Source organism: Seriola lalandi, unplaced genomic scaffold (assembly GCF_002814215.2).
Source record: "Seriola lalandi dorsalis isolate HSWRI2012SDOR001 ecotype SW California unplaced genomic scaffold, Sedor1 jcf7180002054899, whole genome shotgun sequence".
Classification (NCBI taxonomy): Eukaryota; Metazoa; Chordata; class Actinopteri; order Carangiformes; family Carangidae; genus Seriola; species Seriola lalandi.
In genome coordinates this window covers 146,171-162,845 of record NW_019525451.1, presented here as the reverse complement: position 1 = coordinate 162,845, position 16,675 = coordinate 146,171, and the positions used below count along the sequence as shown (strand labels likewise).

The window sequence follows — 16,675 nt, the reverse complement described above, 5'->3', positions numbered from 1 at the left end:
TGTAATATTACCTCCCAGAAATAGCAAAACAACACGTTTCTAGACTGGCAGGTAGATAGCTGCTAATGCTAACGTTGGTTACTTAGCAACAGCAACTACTTAGCTCATTATCTACACCTGTGTTTGTTCAGCTCTCTGCCGACATCATGGTGAGGGACCAGCTGCTCGATTTCAAGTGTGTGGGTGAGTTTAAACAACATGTTTTGGACACAGTATCATAAAGTATTAGTTTAAGTTAGTAAGAGGTTAATATTTGATTATTTGTGGTGGCGTTTTTAAGTTTTTGTGGCGTGTAAATAAGACTGGAGTTTACTGTGCAGTTCCATTAGTGACCAGCAGGTGTCAGCCGCGCGCTGCTCCGCGGTTCCCGTCGCTCTTGTCGGCCGTCGTTGACTGTTGACAGCCCGCAGGAAGTCCGCAGGAAGTCCGCTACCGTGTTGTTCTTCGAGCAGCTTCGATTTTTCCTCTATTTTTAATTAAAAAACAAAAAACAAACCCTGCAACCACCGTGAAGCGGCGGCACATGACGGGAACGATGGAGTATCACAACGGAAACGAGGTTTGTTTCCCATGATTTACCGGGGTCGGAATAGCCACTCCTTACATTGACGTTAACCTACATCCAAATAACGGAGACTTTGGGTTGTAAAATCATTACATGACATTGTATGTATGTGTGTATATATATATATATATATATATATATATATATTTATATAAATATATTCAGAATTAGCTAATGATCCGCTCATGATACTTACCTGAGTGTTGCTATTGACCTCAGTTTTAAACCTACAGGGCCTTAATGCTAACTGTCTACTGTCTATTTAGCTTAATTATCATAATAATAATAATAATAATAATGTGAATATTATTGTATTGTATGTATGATATTGCTTCCTTCATGGGCATGTAGGAATACAATAGATATAATTGTCAGTTGTTTGATAGTTTGATAACCTGTACTGATTCATACTTCTTCTCATTTCCAGGGCTCATTTAACTCTGAAGAAGCTGATAACATTGTCAAAGAGGTAAAGTTGTTTCTTAAAATAATATTATTCCACTGTATCAGGTCTTATCACTGTGTTTCATATAAAATACAGTGTTACCCGTTTTCCAATAGAGCAGGTTAATTCACACCCAGATTACATTAATTAATTCATCAATTCTGAAATCTTTTCATGAAGAAGTAAAAACCACAGGAACAGTACTGAGATCCACCCTGTCAGTGTTTTAGTCTGGATTTCTCTTTAATGTGTGATGTGACATGTTTGATGTCAGAATGTATTTTTTGCACATAGCTAGGAGCTGCACCATTCAACCAAAACACTGCTGCTATTTATGAATTTTGAGTTGATGAGGGAATAAGTTTCTGCGCTGCTGTGAGGCTCAGGAGGATTATTAAAGGATCTGGTTCAAGATTAGTTAATAACTTTTGAAGTAATATGAAAAATGCCACATCAGAGCACGAACACATGATGAAATCCACCCAGAGCTTTTTGTGTGAAGTGTTGTTTCACTGCTGCAGCTGTGCCCAGGTTTCTGACTGCGATGTTTACTGAAGTGCAGAACAGTGTTTGCTCTTTACTTGAGTGTCCTCAGGGCGAAACAGCATCCAGTGACTTCCACATGACTGTGAACACTGTGATGTTAACTCATGGACCCGTGTGTGTGTGTGTGTGTGTGTGTGTGTGTGTGTGTGTGTGTGTGTCTCTCTCAGTGCATCGAGAATATCTTGGGTAGTGACGACTACAGCCAGAGTCTGGTGAACAAATGGACCGCCAGCATTGTGGAGCGTTGCCTCACGCAGCTGGTCAAACAGGGGAAACCGTACAAGTACATCGGTATGAGTCTGTGACCACAGAGTTTAATGTGAAATGAACCTTTTCAACAAATGAAAATTCAACTTTCATCCTGTCCTCTGAGGGTTTGTGTGTGAGTGTGTGCACATGTGTTTGTCTGTGCAGTGACGTGCGCTGTGATGCAGAAAACAGGCGCAGGACTCCACACAGCTAACTCCTGCTACTGGGACACTGCCATGGACGGTAAGGAGAACGTCCGCTGAGCAGCTCGCTGTGATTTGATGAGTCAGATCGTTTCTGGAAAATAACCACAGATGACCAAAGTCCCAGAGATGGTTACGTCAGCATGCACTGTAAATGACAGCAGGGAAAACACAGGTGGAGCTAATGTCATTAACGATAGTTCTCCACTATTTAAACACTCACCTGTTTCAGCTGCGTCCTCGCAGCCTGTGTCGTTTACTAGTTTTTAAAAGGATGAAGTAGAAGGAAATGCAACCAAACATAGAAACGTGCTGCTTCTTTTAACAGATTCTTTTTTAAATTGTGAAGCCATCCTTTAACAGCTTTCCTCTGGTGAACCAGAATAAGACTTTTATTGTGAAGCTGCGACAGGAAATGTAATAAAATACGGGCGTGTGGTCGCCGCATCAGTTTTAATTGTTGCAGTAAAGAGACGGTTTCATTACCTGAAGCTACTTTCCATTTATGATCGAATCTCTTTAATAAACATCTGTGGGATCCTGAGTCGTTCTCTCTGTTTTCTCTTTAACACTTGTTTTTGTTTTTGTCTCTGCAGGAAGCTGCACTGTGAGATGGGAAAACCGCACTATGTACTGTGTGGTCAGTGTGTTTGCTGTGGCTGTCGCATAGGACACACACACACACACACACACACACACACACACACACACACACACACACACACACACACACGACCACCACTACCGCCAGAAGAGGAATGCAGTGTGTCCCTATGAACAGCAGGGGGCCACCAAGTGCCACAGAGTTCACACCCATGCAGCTGTTTGAGCGCCTCAAAGCTTGACCTTTAACCTCTGAGGAACAGCTGCAGAGAAGAAAACAGCTGGATTTCCTTCAGCTTTTTCAGCCTTCAGATGCACGTAACATCATGATGTTAATGTATTTATCTTCTCATGTCACTGCAGTGCTTTAATAGCTTCACTTTAGTTCTCCATGTGTCACTGATGCCTGACAGAAGCAGCTGTGTGCATCGCATCCAGTGTTTTGCTTCTCTGTTCATTGTGTGGATCATGTCAGCCAGAGAAAAAGACTTTTGTACTCGGATGTTTGCTGCAGCAAAATAAACGGGAGATTTCTGAACAACACACTCCGTCATCTGAGAGTATTTAATGATTTCTCTTTTTATTTACCTGCGATTTTTTCCCTCAGTTTTAATGGTGTCGTGGTTTTTCTTCACTGCTCAGATGCACCTCTGTAAATCATTGAGAAGCGTTCATATATATATTAATGCGTTCATTAATATTAAACAGTTACTGGATCTTTATATCCGCTGAATGTCTGCAGACTGGACTGAAGAGCCTCGGTGCTCTGAGCTCCGTCTGTCAGATACTGACTCTGGTTCCTGCTGCAGTCGTGTCAACGCCATAACGTCTGTCTGAAGCTTCATGCCTCCACAGACCCACAGTGACTCTCCTCTCTGCCATCACTACTCCAGCTGTCAGAGGCCTGGGCCTGAGGAGTGAATGAGCTGCCAGCCGTCCTATACAAGGACTGAAGCGAGTCATTCGTTACCGTTTGTTTGGATCTCTCACTCTGTTTCTTTATAGATCTGTTGTTTTTCTCTTTTCGATCATTTTGTGTCTTTTTTATTGTCGCATTGTCTTTTTATGGTTTTCTGTCTCTTGGTCTGTGAATGTGGATTTCTAAAAGCCGAGAGCAAGAATAAGATGAATTGTTGTGCAGCGTCCTTCACATGCTGATCTGCCTGGACGAAGGTTTGCAGCTGCTTTTGTGCAGAAGAACATGTTTGTGTAAGAGATCAGGACCACAGTGTTTAAAACCTGAACTCTATTTCGTGTAAAAGAGGAATTTAAAAATAGCTTAAAGTTCCCTTTTCGTTTGCACATCACTAATTACAGCATGTTTTAGGTGGAAGAATTGCTTCAAGCTTTTTCTGAAAGTTCAGGTTCATTCTCCATAAAAGGAAATTCACTTGGTCACGGGAGGAAAAACGTACATGAAGGCAACATAAAATAAAAGTCTGACTGAAGGAGAGTCAACAGAACACACACGTACTGACAGGTTTCATCATGATCATCAGCTGCTGTTGGATTTATTTAAAAAAAAAATAGAGACACTGAACACTTCATCCATCAATCCATCCATCATCCACACCCGCTCTCCTCCTCCTGTTTCCACTTTCATCTAAACTTACAAACAAGACATTCAGTCACTGTAGAAAACCATCTCGTGCTGAGACACTGACACTGACGGAGGATTCCTTCTGTATTTTGTAGCACACTCGCTTTGAGCAGCTTTGATCACCAGGTTCGGAAACTTGAACCATCTGGAATCAAATCTGCTTTTCAGAAACGGTGATGATGTCGACCCGGCAGGAGCACAGAGGAAGCTGAGGAAGGTTTTGAAAGCAGCAGCAGCAGCAGCAGCAGCGTTTCACTTACTGATGTAACACAAAAGGAGAACAAAGTAATGTGGAAAATACCACGGGGGTATTTCCTCCTTTTTTTGAGCAACACTGGCATCTTTGCAAAAGTTTTGTGGTGAGAAGCAACAAGCAGAGGAACAGTCCGGCTGAGCGCTGACCGAAGGCTCCAGCCTCCCGACTGAAGTCCGGTACATTCACACTCATGAAGCTGCTGCTGAAAACTGCAGCTCGGCCTCAGTCGCACTGCTGGAGGGAACTTTCCTCTCTCTCCTTGTTGCGCTCGTTTTCCAGCAGTCGTCGTTTTTCTTTAGAAGTTTTCTTTGTTGAAGATGAACTTGACGTCGGCCTCCGAGTGGGACCGACACTGCTTCTCCAGAGATTTCCCCAGCTGAGGCGGACCACACAGGAACACTCCCACTTTAGTTCTGAGGACACAAACAGTTTTATTTAAGCTGCTGCAGATATCACACACACCTGTTTTCAAACAAGGACAGGCTTGCAGACGCTGCTATTCTTATATTTAACTAATATATTAAGGTATGCTGAATTAGCTGTTAGCTAGCGTTGTATGTAGTGATAAGTATGACAGCAGTCGTAGCAGCGTGTTGTGATGACTGTCGTCCCTTTGGTTCGTGTTTTCTCACATTAAAAATCACTGTGTTATTTAAAGGTCAAAGGTTGCGGGTGGGATGACTGCACGCCGTCTGTGTGCGGTGCGATGATGCGATGGAAGGCCTCACCCCGGGTGCTTTGTCGCGATGTTGGTGAACTCGTTGTCCCAGTTGGGTTTCCCGTAAAGCGTCTTCTGTTTGAGCCCCGTGATCGGGTCGTTCTCCGCCTCGTGGTGAACACGGAAATGAGCCGCCTGACGAAAAGGAGAAAACAGTTCATCATCACTGAGTTCGTCCAGTGCGACTCCGAGGCCGCGGAGGTCGGAGAATCAGTGGCTGTTGGACGTCAGCTTTTCTTAGATACAAAAACTTCCTTGGTTTTAAGTTAAAGATTAAGATGTTTGAGTGTGAGCGAGTCTTGGAAAGGGTTTCTAAAGCGACCGTGTGTCGGTGTGATGACACAGGTCTGATGCCTCCGTCGTACCTCGTTCTCCTTCCAGCGGGTGAGGTAGATGTTGTAGCTGAGGAAGTCGGTCATGCCCTTCTCCGTCATCTGACCCTCCAGCGACTGCAGCAGGTCGGCGAACCACTCGAAGGCCTGCGTCTCCGGGCACAGCCAGTAGAAGTAGATCTGCAACGACAGCAGTCACTTAATTTACCGCCACACGTGAGAATCATCGGGGGATTCTGCCGCCGCACCGAGTTTCATCCTCACCTTCTTGGTGAAGACGTCCTGGTTGTTCTGGATGCGTTTGTACCACACAGACTTGAGGATGGAGGCGAAGGGAGTCACTCCGATTCCCGCGCCCACCAGCATGACCACCTCGTAACGAAACACGTCTTCACTGGCGGTTCCAAACGGGCCGTCTATGGCGACCCTGAGAAACGGAGAGAGAAGCTGGTCATGATGGAGGACAGGTGTTTAAGACATCACTGGCATCTACAACACAAACTTATTATTATTATTATTATACGTTTTTCAATGTTAAATCTCAATCTGAAAAGCAACTGCAGCTCTCAGATCTAATCTCTCCCGCTCTCATACAGACGTAAAGCTCCTGCGTGTGATGCAAGGAAAGAGTGAGAGCGGGAAAGAATAATGCAGAACTGGATTTCAAGTCTCACTTCAACTTATTTTCATTCCTCAAGTTTCATTTCATCAAACAGCAACTTGAGAAATTCTGAAATTTCTACATGTAGAGCATCTCAACCCCGAGGCGGCAGCTCCTCACTGTCTGACCCCCCCCATGTCGTACTTGGGCAGTTTCCAGGCCTCCTGGGTCTCGTTCTTGTCCCCCCCGCAGGCCTCGTACAGCTCCTGAGTCCAGTCCCCGACGATTCGGATGTGGGCGCTGAAGTAGTCCTCCTCGGGGGCGGAGGTCAGGGTGAAGGGGTGCCACTCCAGCCGGGAGACGGACGGACACTGGATGAAGACGTACTGACCCACCTCCATACTGAAGCCTTTCCTCTTCATCTGCAGCTCCAGGGTCTTGGAGGGGTGCATCACCACCTGTAGACCAGGTGTGAGGTTACAGGAAGCTTTTGGTTTTAATTCATTCCTGAAATGTCCAAAGTGTCACCTACAAATATTCAGTTTACACTTAAAGCATCAGACACTTCTTTGTTTCATAAGTGATGAATCAAATATCAGTTGCTCAACGTTTCTAATAATTACAATTTACTTAATTACTAGAATCTGCATTTTCATTTGGATCCGCATGAGAAAAGATGGTGATTTGTGTAGGATCCTTAAATCCTACAGGGAAGCGTCGCTCTGCACAGCACATGCTGTCAGATCGCTCGCTCGGTTTCTTTTAATGTTTTTAAGAGTTGTGGCAGAAACATATGATGAAATATCAAATATAAATACGATGAAACTTTATTTGCGGGTCTGGAGGTTTGTCTTGAGGAGTCTGTGTTGCTAAGAGTCAAACCAACATGGAGGACGGATGATAATGGATAATAATAGAGATCAGGGTCTCTCTCTCTTCAGATGGTGGATGAAACGTTTGCAGTGGAAGCAGCTTGTTACATTTCACACATTCAGACTTAAGTGTGAATCCAAGTGTTTGTGTCTTTACTTTCCCCTGTAATCAAACACATACACACCTTGGTGATGACCACTTTCTGGTGGGATCTGTAAATGCGAACGAGTCTCTCGCACACATAGAGGATCATGGGAGCCAGCACCCACTTCCACGTCTAGAGAGGACAACGATGGGAAATGCACAATGATTAGTCGGACCGGTAACTACGGCTGCGGATGTGAAGCTTTTCACACCGCTGGAATAAAAGCAAAGCAAAGACTGACGGAGGGTTGGAAGAGAAGTTTAAAGCAGCAGTTTGGCAGCAGTTGGAAGCGGCGTCTCACCCCTGGAGGGTTTCCAGCGAACACTGGTACGCTGCAGTTGGACCCGGGTTTTCCCCAGTCTTCGAACTGGTCAGCGCAACGCTCCGGCCGGCTGATGTTCAGGCTTTCATTCGTCTGTCCTCGCACGATACGTCTGCAGTCAGAGACACAGAGGAGGGATGAATGAGTCATCATGCAGGAAACCTTTCTTTTATTTTAACGTATGTCACATATAGATTGAACTGTGTTTCTGTGCCTGAAGTCTGGCGCTGTCTCACCCGTAGCCGTGGAACACCAGGCCGATGAAGAAGATGATGAAGAGGTGGTGTGTGTACCAGAACACCTCGAAGTACGACCTGCGGATCACCTCCATGGACGAAGTGATGATGAGGATGAGGGCGAGCGTGATGGCCACGCCCGTCAGCCCGGCGATGGTGGTGAACATGACGATGGTGGGGTTCTGCATCAGAGTTCACACGTTAAAGCTTCTTCTCCTCAATTACAATCACGCAGCTCGTTAGTCACCGTGTGGGTTGCGGTCACGGGGTCGTGACCTTTTAACCGTTCCACTTATATCACAACAGCCCTGCAGGTGGCGTTTATTGGCTAACTTCCCTCCTGGGTCTGATGTCTGTTTTGTCATAGTTCCTCAGACTGACCGTGGGCACGTACTGCTCCGGTTGTATCATCATGTATAAATACTGCTTTATTTTTAAATACACCAAGACGGTTGAAGTATAATTACTGCAAGAAACATGCAGAAGAAGAGTCGGGTAGAGTGTAAGAGCTGGGTGACGTTTTCTCTTTAACTGCAGAGTGTTGAACATGACTCTGCACTTTAAGGACAGACGGAGTAGCTTGTGCTGTGGGAGGAGGGGAGGAGGGGAGGAGGGGAGGAGGTGAGGAAGTGAGGAGGTGAGGAGGGGAGGAGGTGAGGAGGTGAGGAGGGGAGGAGGTGTCAGCAGGTGTGTCAGGTAAAGAACGACTTGGTAAAAACAGCCTCAGTGAAAAAGGCTCAAACACTTGAAGCTGTTTCTGGCCTCAGACTCAGAATTGACAGAGTTTGTGTTGGAAACTGCAGTTTTCTGTTTGATGATTTGTTCTCTGGCTTTTGAAGAAATACTGTAAGTGACCAAAGAGGAAGTTTCTCAAATGACAAAATATTTGCAAAACAAATTCTCTAAAGAGGAAGTTTGTCAAATGAAGTAATCCTTTTTCTTTTTTTTTAGACACCAAATTTAGCAATTTAGTCATTTGCAACTTCACAGAGTTTAGCAACACGACAGGCATCAACCTAAAATATATTACTGGAAAAAACAGGGAAGCAAATCATATAAATCTAATATGAAGATGAAGTGAACCGCGACTCACCGTCTCGTTGGTCCTGATGGGGTTCAGGAAGGGAAGGTTGTCCCCGGTGCCGATTTCAGAGAGGACAAAGGTCAGGAGGCTGCTGTTCCGATTCAGCTGGGCGTCCATGAAGTACTCGAAGTTAAACAAGTGCGCGACGATGTGCACGGCTACAGGGAGGCAGGACACGCACATTAGGACAACTTGTAAAGAGTCTGGGAGCCATGAAGCGACCAAGTGATGTGAAGAGGTTTATGATATTAACTTTATCTAGACAGGAAAAATAAGTCTGATAACGATCATCGGTGGAGCAGCTTTTCTAAACCTAAATGACTTCCGTCTCATAATAATTAACTTTGTGTTGTGTAGAAAAGCTGAAAGGATCGACCTCTGACCTGTGTGGAAGGCGATCATGTACGCCACCAGCTTGTGGAAGGTGATGTTGCTGTCCAGCTGGCGTGCGGCCGTGCGGCTGCAGCACTGAGCGCAAACACAGACAGAGCAAACGTTCAGACAAGCAGAGACACTTCACATTCACTCCTCTGATAATGACCAATGAATAAAAACCTGGGGATTAAAACAACTTTTCTGTGATCTGGTGTTTTGGAGGAGACCCTGGTTGTCATGGTTACCTGGATGGTGCCGCGGAGGAAGGAGAGGAGGTTTCTGCAGACGGGCAGCAGGATGAGCATGCAGTTGAAGTTGAGGGCGGCGGCAGGAGCTCTGGCCCAGGACAGCGCATGCTGAGGGGATGGAGAGGGCGGGGGATTACTCCGTGATGTAATCAGATTACTCGTTAGCAAGCGTTCAGTCAGATCACAGAAAGAATCTCTCTGAGTCAAACTTCAGAGGGAAAGTGTAATTAACTGTCGGACATGATAACGATGCGACCACATGACTTGATGTTATTGAAGCTTATGATGAAAATGAACAATGAATAATTTAAATTAATTCTTTCTTTTTCACATTCGATTTATGTGAATCTTTAAAAATGCAGCTTTCATTGTTATCTTCCTGTTCACAGTAATATATCTATCTATCTATATATAGATATATATATATATATCTATATATATATTACATTTGTAAAGTCAATTTCATGTTGTGATTTATTAATTGGAATTTAAATTTTAATCTTTGCAGAAATTATTCAGATTTCAAATGAAATGAAATCAGTCATGTGACCCACACTGTGGAAATGATCCCTCCATTCCTGACTCTGTCTTTATCAGGACATGATTCACATAATGTAACACTGCAGCTGAACTGAATAATTAACTGATGCTCATTATCTTCAGCCTGAAACTCTAATCCCTGTGTTTCACTTCTGCTGACTTGAGGCCAGCTGTGCAGCCAGAGGTGTTGGCCCTGTGAACCCAGGTGTGACCCAGAGGAAACCTGACGTCAGGCCTCCTTCCCTTCGCCGCGTGGTGGTTTTATTGTAGACACAAGGCCGTGTAGATAAGGGGAGATACGTGAAGGCGTGGACGTGTGTTTATCCAGGTAATTGTATCGTGTGCAGGATTTTAAACTGTGTCAAGTTGTTACGGGAAGCAGGTGAATAATTCACCTGTTTGTTTCTGTGATGTCCGACATGCACTGACCTCATGGCGCTGGTCAAACCCACAGCGCTTCGTTTTAACTCTAATGACAATCTAAAAATCACCAACACGTCACATTTCTATTCTAATAAACATCTTATAGTTTCACTTCCAGCAGCAGGTGCAGAGAATATAATCAGCTGCTGTTAAATCAAAACAAATCAAACCTTGTAGTTTCAAACTGGAACAAAACAGGAGATCAGTAACGTAACCGTAACCACAGCAACCGAAGAACCAGTCATTCTCGTACTGGTGCTGATGAGACGTAAATATCAGAGGAGATTAAATGACAGTCACTGATTCACAGCTGAGGCTGGAACCAAGGAGCGACTGGTAAAAAGCATCTTGATTAATAATAATTATGTAATTAAAGCTGTTGCAGATGAATGTTGTGTTGATCAGTTGATTGATTGATCTGTATTGTGCTGCAGTGTGAGTGTGTGTGGGCGTGCTGCAGTGTGTGTAGCAGCTGCTGCATCATGAGGAACTGAAAAAGACCGGGTCCTGTTTTTCATCAGGTGACTCATTTCATATTTTCCTAAAACATTTCATTCGTTTTTTAAAATTCTTTCTACTTGTATTTTCTGTGTTGAAGCTGAGAACAAACGGCTTCATGAGTCGGTGGATAAACACTGTGAAGGTAAAGAGCGGCGGCAGCAGCTGGACCGATGCTGCAGCCGGACTCACCCCGAGCAGGACTCTGGTGTAAAACCACTTCGGTGTCAGGAAGTTAAAGTAGAACTGGACGAACAGGTACGCGTTGAGCCCCAGCCAGACCAGCTGTAACACACATGCACACCGGTCAGGGTCACTAACACACACATTCACTCAGGGAGGAAACGAGTGAAACTGAACAAACCCCCAGAACACAGCACGGACACACTGAAGTGTGTTTTATGATTCACAGTTAGTGGCTGCAGGAGGAGAGAAAACTCCTTTTTTAGCTCATAACTCTTTAAATGAAAACATCATCTACTAACTGCATCTTCCAGAACGTTCCTAACGTTAAGAGAGAAAGAATTTGCAGCATTTAAAAGAAAAATACTCACAATAACGAAGATGGAGAGTCCCTCGTTAGCAACAAAGTTCCCCATGGTGAGACGAGCCTCTGAGACGCTGTGTGTGTGTGTGAGTGTGTGTGAGTGTGTGTGAGTGTGTGTGAGTGTGAATGTTATAATGTAGAAGGAAGCAGGAAACAGTGAAGGAGGACAGTAAAGAGCGCGGTGAACTGATTACTCATTTTATAACCTTTGTCAGGAGCAAATAAGGAAGTGTGTGGTCCCGCCAGCCGCTGGGTTTCCTCCTCACTTCTTCCCCCCATCAGAGAAATGTACACATGATCAGACTCCTGGTGTTTACCTGTGAAGACTTTCATCAGTTCATACAAACACAGAGACGTTCACAGGCCGAAGACAGAACAATAAGGAGCTTTGAAACATTATTCAGTGAGTGAGGTAAAGATACAGAAGATGTAGAGCTGCACACGTTGTTCTGTTCTAGATCCACACAGGTGTTTTCAGACCGGCGGCAGCTGAACACAAGAACAAACGTCTTCAAACGTCTCGTTCTCTCCCACCATCAGGAGCGGGAAACTGACAAGATGTGTTGATTTAAACTGATTTAAATGATCCACGTTGAACTGGTCTCCAGCTCAGCGTTCACCTCGGTTCACCTCTGACCCCTCCGTTCACCTCTGACCCCTCGGTGCTCGGCCAATAGAAACCTCAGATGCTCCGAAACAGAGAAAGACAGAGAAAGGTGTAAAGCGACTTTTATTTTGAAAAGCCGAGTGTCACAGTGTTTAACGACCTTGTACCGTGGACTGTGGCTCTAATCACCTCATGCATACTAGTTAACCAGGCTAACGATGCTAATTAAGCAAATAATATAAAGAAACTAATGACTAACAAAAGAGAATATTATCAAAAAATACAATAAATGAATTAAAGTAAAACTCGAAACTGATGAATAATTAATAATAAAAACATGATGGTAACTACCGTATGATAGAAACACAACTTTACACTTCCTGTAACTTCAAAATAAAACACATATAATCCCTGTCAGATATCTTTCTGACTCTAAAATGAATTAAATATTCACGACAAGCAAAGTAGGAAATTATTAAAACACAAAAATACGTTTTTCAATGCAAAAACTTTATTCATAACCAGAGATTTTAAAGCTGAATCTGGAAACCTGCATCAGAGGTGGAGTGTGTGAGGAATAAAACACTTAGACGTGATGAGAAATATTAACCTCTGTTTCCCAGCAACAGTGAAGTGGAAGGACGGACAGCTGACCGTTGATGAGGAACTTGGTATTTGATGGTGACACTGTGAATTTTTAGTCAGAGGAAGTGGAAGATTTCTAAACCTGAAGTAAAACAGAAGATTAATTACCACACGCTTCCTGTTTCAAACTAAAGCGCAGAAACTGAAACACCTGAAACCAAAACCTGAGTGTGGTTCTTACCAGAGGAAAGGCAGCAGAATGAAAATGTTTTAAAATTTGAAAATGTTTTTATTTATTGAGATAAATGATCCGTTTCTGATCTCATGGTGTCAGCAGCCGTCGTTGTTGTTGTTGTTGTTGTTGTTGTTGTTGTTGCTGCTGCAGAGACCTTTGACTCAGGTCCTGGTTCTGTGACGAGGTCCAGAGTCCTTCAGCGGGCTTCTGTGTGTTTGGTTTTGAGGCCTGATGGTCCTGAAAGGATTCCTGTGGCTCCCCGAGAGTCCCCGTTGTGAAGAGGTCCCATGGGACCTGGATATGGTCAGGAGCCCTGGGAGGGTGAAAGTACAGAATTTAATTAGATCATAATTAGATCATTTCATTTACTTGTTGGCAGCTTCACTCCTCAATAAAAATCATCCCACATTAAATCTGCTCATTTGAACGTAGCTCAGGGGAAAGTTGTGACCAAAGGCCTTCAGCTTCAGGAGTCAACGTCACATTACTGTAGAGGCTCGTCCTACTTGCTCTGGTAATACTTCTGTTTTGTAAATCTTCTGACAAAATGTAAAAAATATTATCAGGTTCTTAAGTTTGATCTCGGTGGAAAAGGCCGACGCTGTCTGTCCGGAGCTTTCAGCACAATTACAGGAATTAAAGTCCAACTTTCACTCAGGATTACAGTCTATCAGATCGCTGCTGATGGAGCCGAGGGATTTGATGTTGTAGATTATGTCACTGCTGAGGTTAAATCCTAAAAAGGTTTCCCTCTGACACAGGAAATGCCGCCGAGCAAGGCGCTGCTTCCTGTATCTGCTGGTGTCCGTCTGGTGCCGAGCGATCTCCAGGATCTGGGTCTGGATGTTTGATTGTTTGATTGTTTTGTTATCAGTCATGACGAATCACCGTCGCCACAGCTGAAGAGGATTTAAACTGCACACACATCAGACAGGGTCAGTGCGTTACTGCCACCTAGCAGCAGACAGCACACACTGATGACTGAGCCAGCTTCATTAGAAAAGATGGAGTCAGTGTGTGTGTGTGTGTGTGTGTGTGTGTGTGTGTTGTACAGTATTGGACTCATTCTGTCAAATCTCATGTTTGTCACTCTGCCATTAAACTTCAACGTTGTTCAGTCTGAATAATGTATTTTCCCCAGTCGCTTCCACAACCATCTGTCTGCTCGTTCAACACACACACACACACACACACACACACACACACACACACACACACACACACACACACACACACAGTATAGTTGTACTGTAGAAGAAACCTAAATGAAAACATGCACTCGTTGTCACTGACATGTAGAAACCTGCAGCCAGGTGTAAGTGACACCTGACGTGTTGCGTCAGCTTTATAAACCTCTGTGCAGCTGCAGCGGAGGCCTGTGTATTATTATTATTATTATTATTATTATTATTATTATTAACATTATGATTCATATACCTGATTAATCATTTCATTCATATTGAGATGAATGAGTCGTTTTCCAAGTGGCGCCTGGTGAAGTGTGACTCATGTTCACCTGTAAGTGGCCTCTCCTCCCAGCTGATAGATGTGCACAGTGTTCAGGGGTCTCAGTGAAACGTAATGAGCAGTGAGGTGCTCTTTGTGAGGGACTGTGTCAGAAGTCGACCCAGGATGAAGCTCTCTGGAGGTGAAGGTTAGAGCAACACTCGCATGCTGTGTAATTTAGACAAAAGGCCTTCAAGTGATTTTCCCTCCTAATCTGAGGGAAGGGGATTAGATTAAATCTGTTGCATAGCGACTGTGACATCACCACCGACCCATTTCACAATGCATAATCACAAAGTGCCGTGCCAGACCGCCGTTTCTGCTCCACATGTCTGAGCCAGCGAGGACGCGGCATCTGAAACCTCTGCGCTGCGCCGCTTCCCCCGACCGGCGGCCATGTTGAAGTCTTCTGCGTGACCACGAGGAGTCGGTGTCTGTGTTTCTGCTCTGTTCACCAGCATCACCAGTTTATCAGTAAAAGATTAATAAACACTTACTTAGATGTTTATTATGTGTCTGTAAACTTCAGTGTTAGCACGTATCTCACGTTCAAACGTCTTTAATTAAAAAAGATTTAAAGACAAAACAAAACTTCAAACAAGTTTCCGAGACATGGAGGCGTGAGTCTGGTTCTTTATCACTCGTCAGAGCTTCAGTTGCAGTTTTTCAAGGTTTGGAAAAAGACGTTTCCAGCGTGTGAAATAAAAGAGTTTTACTCAGTTACTGAATAATGTCGAGGAGCTTTTACTTCACATGAGTTTCTCTGTTTCACGTTTTTCTACCACCACTCACAGATGAGTATTGTTCTTGTTAATGCTCATGTATCTGGCAGCTGTAACTTCTTCTCTGATTAAGATTTTATCAAACACGTTATTTAAGTTTAACTTTCTAAACGTTTGGATTCTTTGGTTTTACTTCTGTCGACCCAACGTCGTCAAATCATCCAAAGTTTATTCATAAAAATAGAAAAGATTTGAGAAAAAACAGTTTGGAGTGTCAGGACTTTGTTTTCCTCTCCTCATCCCTTCATCGTCTCCGCCCTCGGACTGACCATGTGACCCAGTGGAGGCGCCTGACCTCTCGGCCGGGAGCCACCGGATTCACCTGTAAGAACTGTCACATGAAGTCGTTCCACCTCGAGCAGCTTCAGCAGGAAGATGCTGCTGCTCGTCGACACGTCAGTATTAACTCCTGGTTTCCAGTCGTCAGCTGGAATAATGCACCAGACATTTTACTGCAGAGTTAGAGCTTTTACTTTAGATGCTGAGAGTAGATCGATGTGTTTTAATGTGAGCAGGAAACTGAATGCCGGACTGACTGAAGGATCTGAAAACTTCTTCTACGCGCCTGAACTCTGATCTCTGTCTCACCTGTTGAGCAGGTAAACGCTGCGTCCGCAGGGTTTGTGTGTTTGGAGCGTGAGACATTTTATTCCGTCCCTCAGCTGAGGTGATTCTTCTCTGTGTGAATGATGCAGGATCCGTCCTGCGTGACGGGGGGAGCATATCAATATCATCACAGTTGCATTTTTAATGATGTTAATGTGTGTGTGTCTGTGCAGGAGATCAGCAGTCACTGGACACACTCCCTGAGGAGCTTCCTGTAATCTCCATATAATGGTAAAGAAATATTAACGATATAACATTGAAGCAAACTGATGACACTCTCACGTCTTTGCTTTAAACATGAGGCTACAACCAACAGTCGCTTAGCTTAGCTTAGCTTATCTTAGGTTAGCTTAGCTTACTTTAGCTTAGCTTATTTTAGCACAAAGACTGTCCAGCTTTAAGTAAATCCAGCGTTATGTGCTGCATTGTTTCTTGGCTCTTCTCATCTTCTCAGCAACAAAGTGAATAAATGCTGCTTGAGGTTTTATTTCTTTCCTTCAGGTTTGTAGTTTGTGTCATGGAGCAAATGTTGAGTTGCGTGTTTAAAGACACACGTGTGAAGACGGACAGAAGGAGCTTCAGCAGCTTGATGCTCGCTGAGTCGAGCTCTCGTGTTTCTGTTGCTCTGTAATGTTTGCAGAGGTCTAATCCGGCCCGGGCTCAGTTACAAAGTTTACAGTACAACCATAAGTGTTCTTCCATAACTGACATGTTCATGTTTAAGCTGAAAACTGTACTTATACACACACCACTGCCCCCCCGCCTCCTTCACATCAGCTGACATTTAGTCGCCTGGTTGCCTTCTCCGCTGCATCCCGGGATCTGGATCCGTTTGATGAATCATTCAGAGGAGGATGCACTCTAGCTAATTTGCTCCGGGGCGCTGAGCAGTCGAGCTGCTCTCATCGGTAAAACATCAGCAAACGAGCGGAGCGACATTCACTC

The 16,675-nt window shown here is 44.3% G+C and overlaps 2 protein-coding genes across 2 annotated transcripts; one reads left to right on the top strand and one right to left on the bottom strand.

Annotated features, from left to right (window-relative positions):
- The first annotated feature begins 389 nt into the window (after positions 1 to 389).
- LOC111672379 (dynein light chain Tctex-type 3-like) lies at positions 390 to 3,154 on the top strand. Its single transcript, XM_023429785.2, has 5 exons — positions 390 to 559; positions 993 to 1,034; positions 1,724 to 1,847; positions 1,971 to 2,048; positions 2,605 to 3,154. The coding sequence occupies exons 1-5, from the start codon at positions 524 to 526 to the stop codon at positions 2,676 to 2,678; spliced, it is 354 nt and encodes a 117-aa protein (XP_023285553.1). The 5' UTR covers positions 390 to 523; the 3' UTR covers positions 2,679 to 3,154.
- Positions 3,155 to 4,092: 938 nt separating this feature from the next.
- On the bottom strand, positions 4,093 to 11,576 carry cybb (cytochrome b-245, beta polypeptide (chronic granulomatous disease)). Its single transcript, XM_023429781.2, has 13 exons — positions 11,417 to 11,576; positions 11,055 to 11,147; positions 9,399 to 9,509; positions 9,162 to 9,246; positions 8,788 to 8,936; positions 7,695 to 7,876; positions 7,438 to 7,570; positions 7,176 to 7,268; positions 6,323 to 6,576; positions 5,782 to 5,944; positions 5,551 to 5,697; positions 5,196 to 5,320; positions 4,093 to 4,880 (listed from the first exon to the last, which is right to left on the bottom strand). Exons 1-13 carry the CDS (start codon positions 11,459 to 11,461, stop codon positions 4,763 to 4,765), a joined length of 1,698 nt encoding a protein of 565 aa, XP_023285549.1. The 5' UTR covers positions 11,462 to 11,576; the 3' UTR covers positions 4,093 to 4,762.
- Between the last annotated feature and the right edge of the window lie 5,099 nt (positions 11,577 to 16,675).